Source organism: Nicotiana tomentosiformis, chromosome 6 (assembly GCF_000390325.3).
Source record: "Nicotiana tomentosiformis chromosome 6, ASM39032v3, whole genome shotgun sequence".
NCBI lineage: Eukaryota > Viridiplantae > Streptophyta > Magnoliopsida > Solanales > Solanaceae > Nicotiana > Nicotiana tomentosiformis.
Genome location: NC_090817.1, coordinates 143,418,403 through 143,425,848, shown reverse-complemented (window position 1 = coordinate 143,425,848; position 7,446 = coordinate 143,418,403). Strand labels below are relative to the sequence as shown.

The 7,446-nt window shown below is 43.1% G+C and overlaps 1 protein-coding gene across 1 annotated transcript; it reads right to left on the bottom strand.

Moving 5' to 3' along the window:
- Positions 1-456: 456 nt before the first annotated feature.
- Positions 457-1,235, bottom strand: LOC138894879 (uncharacterized). Its single transcript, XM_070179613.1, has 2 exons — positions 1,071-1,235; positions 457-942 (listed from the first exon to the last, which is right to left on the bottom strand). The coding sequence occupies exons 1-2, from the start codon at positions 1,233-1,235 to the stop codon at positions 457-459; spliced, it is 651 nt and encodes a 216-aa protein (XP_070035714.1).
- Positions 1,236-7,446: the final 6,211 nt, after the last annotated feature.

Sequence of the window (7,446 nt, the reverse complement as noted above, 5' to 3'; positions counted from 1 at the left end):
AAATGTTAGGCGCTATCACGGTTCCGAAGGTGGAAATTTCGGGTCGTGAAACCAACATGTCACCAACATCGATTGTAGCACTTGTTCCATCAATAATGGCATCGGTCACCAAGTCCACAAAAGAGCACAACTCATTGCTATTTGATTGATGCATGGACTTGCACATATGGAATACCACTAATTCATCACCAACCCGGAAAGTGAGTTTTCCGGCATCAACATCACAAAGGGACTTACTCGTAGCAAGTAAAGACCTCCCAATAATGATAGTCACCTCATAATCAACCTCACAATCTAGAATCACAAAGTTCGCCGGAAGAATAAATTTATCAACTCGGACCAATACATCCTCAATCACTCCCAACGGTCGCTTTATTATGCAATCGGCCATTTACAACCTCATAGAAGTGGGTCTTGGTTTTCCAATCCCCAAAGTTTTGAACACCAAATAGGGCATCAAATTGATACTCGCCTCAAGATTAGAAAGAGCTTAAAATCGGCACTTTTAATAGTACAAGGAATTGTAAAAGTACCGGGATCCTCTAACTTAGGATCTATGGAATAAACAATTGCACTCACTTGATGAGTGACCTTGATTATTTCAAAATTCATCGACCTCTTCTTGGTCACAAGATCTTTCATAAACTTGGCATAACTGAGAATTTGTTCCAAAGCTTCCATCAATGGAACATTAATAGAGAGACCTTTCATTATTTGAATGAACTTATTGAATTGATTTTCACCATTTTTCTTTGTAAGCCTTTGAGGGTAAGGAGGTTGGGGCTTTGGCAAGGGTTCCTTAGCCTTTTGCACTACCGGATCCAGTATGTCAATGATGTGTTCCCTAGATGGGTTCACCTCTTCTCGGGTCTCGTCCATACTATCATCAATATCAATCTGAACATCATCATGCACTTGAACATCATTTTGAGGGATCTCCTCCTATTGTATCACTTGTTCATCATACATATGTTGTTTTTCATTTGAGGTGGGTGCATTCCTGCCTCTTCCACTTCTTGTGATAATCGCCATAGCATGCCCATATTATTACCACCATTCGGGTTCATTACCGTGTCACTTGGTAATGCACCCTTAGGAAGAGTATTAAAAGCTTGAGAAATTTTCCACATTTGAACTTTAAGATTACGGATTGATGTGGTATGTGAGGCAAGTTGGGAATCCAAATCCGCATTCTTTTCCATCATTTGCTTGAACATGTTCTCAATACGACCCATTTCATTGCTTGAAGAACTTGAACCGTGGGAAGTATAAAGAGGTGGGCTACTTGGTTGTTGGTACATTGAGGGTTTTGGAAAACCCGAACTTCAATTTGTATGATTATTATTGTTTCCCCAATTTCCTTGATTTTTGACTCTCCAATTTCCTTGGTTATTATTGTTGTTGTTGTTGTTGTTATACTAATTTCCTTTGTTTTTAGAACCTCAATTGCCTTGGTTATTTTGGGAACACCATTGATTTTGATTTGAGCCTTGAAAATTGCTCTGTTGCCGTTGGTAATTATTCACAATTTGTACCTCTTATTCTTGCTCTTGATAAGAGTCATTTTGGTTATAGCTACCATCATCATGTGCATAATGCTCTACCCAGGATTGAAATTGGGGACCTTTAGTCCTCTTATTTTTGGCCAAGACATTCACTCCTTCCATAGCATGAACTTTATTAGGAGCTTGAGTTTGATGAGGTTGAGCCTTAACGAGTTGAGTCATGGTTGTGGGCAATTCAGCAATAACTTGCCCATGGTCTTGCAATTCTTTATGAAGATGGATCATATTGGGATTGCCTTGGGGAAAATTAGCTCAAGATTGCCAAGCCGAAGAAGTTTCCTCCATCTCATCAAGAATCTCACATGCCTCCGCATAAGGTGTTGTCATAAAATTGTCTCCGGCTAATTGATTGACCACACATTGATTCATGGTATTGATACCACGGTAAAATGTTCGTTGGATCATGTTATCGATCATATCTTTGTTCGGACACTCCTTTACCATTGTACGATACCGCTCCCAAATTTCATGCAAAGGTTCATTGGGCTTTTATTTTAAAGCCAATATTTCATCCCGTAGAGTTGACATATGCCCGGGAGAGAAGAACTTCGAAACAAACTTCGTCGCCAAGTCATCCCATGTATGAATAGAATTATTAGGCAATCATTCCAACTAATCCAAATCTTACCCCTTAGTGAGACGGGAAAAAGCCTTTACCGCAAAGCATTTTCCGAAACATTTGTTTGCTTGTTTCCCCAACACGTATCCACAAAACCTTTCAAATTCTTGTAAGCATTTTGAGCCGGCGTCCAGGTGAAATAGCCTCATTGCTCGAGCAAAGTGAGTGTCACATTAGTAATTTGAAAGTTTTCCGCCCTAATGTGAGGTGGGACTATGGCTTTTGCATATCCTTTATTAGGAAAAATCCGATGTTGCGTCTTTTGTGGTTGTGGAGGTGGGGGGGGGGGAGGTGGAGGCACATTGTATTGTTGCCTATGACCTCAGTGGTTTTGTAGTGGAACTTGTGGTATTTCATCAAGTTATTCCTATTCGTTGTAACCTCTCCTAATGGTATGTTTTCAATTTCGTTGTTGTAACGACCCGACCGGTCGTTTTAAATATTATAACTCCGTTCCCCCATTTACTGCTCAATTTATGTCTTGCAATTAATTTATGACTTATCGGATTAGTTGGTTCGGGTCCGGAAGGAACTCAGAGTGAAATGAAACACTTAGTCTCATAATTAAAAATTTAAGTTAGAAAAGTGGTCCGGATATGGACGTATGTGTAAATGACCTCGGATTTGTATTTTGATGATTCCAATAGCTCCATATGGTGATTTTGGGATTAGGAGCGTGTCCAGAATATTATTTGAAGGTCCGTAGAGGAATTAGGCTTGAAATGCCGAAAGTTTAATTTTTGAGAAGTTTGACCGGGGGGTTGAATTTTTGATATCGGGGTCGAAATCCGATTCTAAAAATTTGAGTACCTCCGTTATGTCATTTATGACTTGTGCGCAAAATTTGTGGTCAATCGGACGTGATTTGATAGGTTCCGGAGTTATTTGTAGAAATTAGAAATTTCAAAGTTCATCAGGCTTGAATCTATGTGTGATTCGTGTTTTAGTGTTGTTGGATGTGATTTGAAGGCTCGACTAAGTTCGTATGATGTTTTAGGACTTGTTGGTACATTTGGCTGTGGTCCCGGGGGCCTCGGGGTGAGTTTTGGATGGTTAACGGATCAAATTATGACTTAGAAGAAATAGCTGAAGTTTCTGCCCTCTGCTGCAATCGCACCTGCGGAAATTCTATCGAAGGTGCGAGCTCGCAGAAGAGAGCCTGGCAAGCGCAGATGCCCAAATGGACTATGGGGAAGTGGTCGCAGGTGCGAGGGAAATTCCACACCTGCGTGAGCGCAGATGCGGAGGGATGCGCGCAGAAGCGGCATGCGCAGGAGCGCAAACAGGTGCACAGATGCGGACAAAGTCGCAGACGCGGGACTTTTTCCGCACATGCGGTTGGAACAGAAGCGGCCAAGTTGCCGCAGATGCGAAAATCCCTGGACAGTACAAAAACAGAGGGGTTCCGAGATTTTGCCCTTTTTGGGCATTTTAAGCTCGGGTTGGGCGATTTTGAGAAAGGTTTTCATGGGAAAACTTGAGGTAAGTCCCTTGTGATCATTTATACTCCATAATATTGAATTATCATCGAATAATCCGACTAGATTACATGTTTTTGAGGTGTAAATCGGGGGTTGGGACTTAGGGATTTGAAAATAAGATTTGAAGCTTTGGGGGTCGAGTTGAGGTCGGATTTTGGTAAAATTTGTATGATTAGACTCGTGGTTGAATAGGCTTTCAGATTTTGTATTTTTTGTCGGGTTCCCAGACGTGGGCCCCATGGACGATTTTTGAGCTAATTTTTGAATTTTTATGAAATATTAGTAATTTCTTATGGAATTAATTCCAATTAATTTTATTGACTGAAACAAAATATTTATGGCCAGATTCGAGGCATTTGGAGAACAATTCACGAGGAAAGGACATTGCAGAATAAGAATTTCACGGCTTGAAGTAAGTAACAGTTTTAAATCATGTCCTGAGGGTATTAAACCCTGGATTTTGGTATCATGTGATTATTTTGGAGGTGACGCACATGCTAGGTGACGGGCATGTGGACGTGCACCGAGGGGATTGTGACTTGGTCCGTCCCGGGAAACTGTAAAGTTGGATGATTTGTTGTTAGCTATATGAGCTCTATGTGTTGATAAAATTTGACTGTAAATCATGTTAGAAATCATGCTTAGGCTATGTGACAGTACTGTTGGGACCCACATAGGTTGCGTATTTGTTGAATTGCCTGCTAAATGCTCTATGTACTCAGTCTCAGTTTTTACTTGCACATTTTATCTCAGTCTCTGTTATTATTATTGATACATCATATCATTGTTGTTTGGGATGATTTCATAACTAATGAGAGCCCGAGAGACTGAAGAGATTTATGACTGAGAGAGGCCGAGGGCCTGATTGTGAGATAGTGATATCATAGCACGTGAGTTGTCCGTGCAGCACGCGAGTTTACCGTGCAGATCCTTATATTATACTATAGCACGTGAGTTGGCCGTGCAACATGTGAGTTGGCCGTGCAACACGTGAGTTGGCCGTGCGAATCCTTATATTATACTATAGCACGTGAGTTGGTCGTGCGGATCCAGATATTTATATTATGGCACGTGAGATGTCCGTGCAGTTTATAGCGCTTGGGCTGTAGGAGCTCCTCTGGAGTCTGTACAACCCCAGTGAGCGCGGGTACCTTTTGAGAGTGAGTGATGAGGGTTGGGAGCCCAGGGAATGATGAGGGTTGGGAGCCCAGTGAGTGATTGTTGTCCTAAGAAGTTGTACCTGATTTGCATTTGTTGTTGCACTTAGTTGCTATCTGTCATTGTTGTAAAATCTTTGAAAGATTGTTGATATACGAATTACATGAACATGAACCATATAAAAATTTATTTGACATTAAACTGCCAGATTTGATAGCATGTCTATTCTTTGCTGGAATTACTGGAAATGAACCATAACTGTATAGCTCATTACTATCTTCAGTTCCTTATTTATTATTGTTACTTGCTGAGTTAGTTGTACTTATACTACACCCTGCACTTCATGTGCAGATCCAGGTGTTCCTGGACATAGCGGGTGTTGATCCTTTTGAATGGTTGATTTTCAGGAGATTTTTGAGGTAGCTGCCGTATTCCGCAGACCTTGTCTCTCCTTCTCTATCTCTTTGTTTACTGTATTTGGTCTTAGACTATTATAGACTATATTTTCCAGACTTGTATTCATATTAGATACTCATGTACTCAGTGACACCAAATTTTGGGGAGTGTTTGTATTGTATTTAAATATTATATTTTCAACCTTAAAGAGAAGTTTTGTTTTATTGAGATTTTTGGCTTGCCTAGTATCGAGATATGCACCATCACGACAGATTGGATTTTGGGTCATGACAAGTTGGTATCAGAGCCTAGGTTACATAGGTCTCACGAGTCATGAGCAGGTTTAGTAGAGTCTTGCGGATCGGTACGGAGACGTCTGTACTTATCTTCGAGAGGCTGCAGAACCCGTAGGAAAATTTTACTTTATTGTATTCTGTTATTCAAATTTGTTGATTCTGGAAACTAATTTCTGCTTTTCTATTCTCTCACAGATGGTGAGGACACGTATTACCGGATCGGACGGTTAGCCACCAGTGCCACCAATTAGGGTCGCGAGAGGCCGAGGCCGTGGTAGAGGCTGGGGCCGAGTTAGAGGTTGAGGTGTAGCTCGTACCATAATTGGAACAGCACCTATAGTACCACCAGTTATTCCAGCTCAGGAGCAGATTCCATATATGGTTGAGCCGACAGGATCAGCTCAGGCACCAGTTGTGCCCATTGAGATTGCAAGCATTCAGGAGACTTTGGCCCAGATATTGGCAGCCTGCACTGGTCTTGCTCAGGTGGTTTCAGCTCAAGCCGCACCTGCCACTTCTCAGGCTGGGGGGAGGTACTTACACCCCTGTTGCCCGTACTCCAGATCAAGTAGTACAGGGACTTCAGATACCGGGAGCGCTACCAGCCCAGTCGGCTGTAGCTGCTTAGACCCCGGTAGTTCCTGTTATGGCAGATAATGAGCAGAGGAGACTTGAGAGATTTGAGAGGCTTCGACGTCCACCATTTAGCGGTAGGCCTGTTGGCACAGCACCCCTTACTTGGCATCAGTTCTCCGTGGTCTTTTTGGAGAAGTTCGTACCTCAGTCCTGTAGAGAAGAGCTGCGCAGACAGTTTGAGCAGCTTCGCTAGGGTGATATGTCCGTGACGCGGTACGAGATGAGATTTTCTGAGTTGGCTCGTCATGCAGTCTGGTTGGTTCCCACTGATAGGGAGAGGATTAGGAGGTTTATTGATGGCCTCACATATCAGCTGCGGTTACTTATGACTAGGGAGAGTGTATTTCGTGCTACTTTTAATGAGGTAGTGGACATTGCTCGGCAGATAGAGATGGTTCATAGCCAGGAACGTGGAGAGAGAGAGAGAGGCTAAGAGGCCTTGTGGTTCGGGTGATTACAACAGTGTTCCTTCAGGGGGTCAGTTTCACCGTGGTAGGGGTTGTTCATACAGACATGCTCAGACGGGTCGTCCAGCTCATCGTGGTGCATCAGCTAGCCACGGTTCTTACAGTGCTCACTCAGGCCAATCTTCATTCAGTGCACTACCAGTGCAGAGTTCTCATCATGCCTCATCCGCACAGGCTTCTGCACGTTATTCCTCAGGTTATCAGGAGCAGCAGTTCCGTCAGAGGAGGGGTTATTTCGAGTGCGGAGAATTTGGTCACTTCAAGAGAGAGTGTCCTAGGCTGTTGAGCGGGGCTCCACAGCAGGGTTCTCGACCAATGACACCAGTACCATCAGTTAGACCAACCGCCCAGCCAGCTCAGGGTGGGGGTCAGGCAGCTAGGGGTCGCCCAAGAGGGGGAGGCCGATCAGGTGGTGGGCAGGCTCGATTCTATGCTTTTCCTGCTAGGCCAGATGCTGTTGCCTCAGATGCAGTGATCACATGTATTGTTTCAGTGTGCCACAGGGAGGCTTCTATATTATTTGACCCTGGTTCCACTTATTCATATGTATTATCATATTTTGCTCATTATTTGGATATGCCTTGTGAGTCCTTAGTTTCACCTGTTTGTGTATCTACACCGGTTGGCGATATTATTACTGTGGATCGTGTGTATCGGTCGTGTGTGGTAACTATTGTGGAACTAGAGACTAGAGTTGATCTCTTATTACTCGGTATGGTTGATTTCGATGTAATCCTGGGTATGGATTGGTTGTCTCCATGTCATGCTGTTCTGGACTGTCACGCAAAAATTGTGACGTTGACGATGCCGGGGTTGCCAAAGGTTGAA

Excerpts from the sequence above, each read along its gene's own strand:
- LOC138894879 (XM_070179613.1), bottom strand. The coding sequence starts at position 1,235 with ATGGGTCGTATTGAGAACATGTTCAAGCAAATGATGGAAAAGAATGCG. Across the intron at positions 943-1,070 it reads GTGCATTACCAAGTGACACG|GAGGAGATCCCTCAAAATGA; the intron begins GTAATGAACCCG and ends GTGATACAATAG.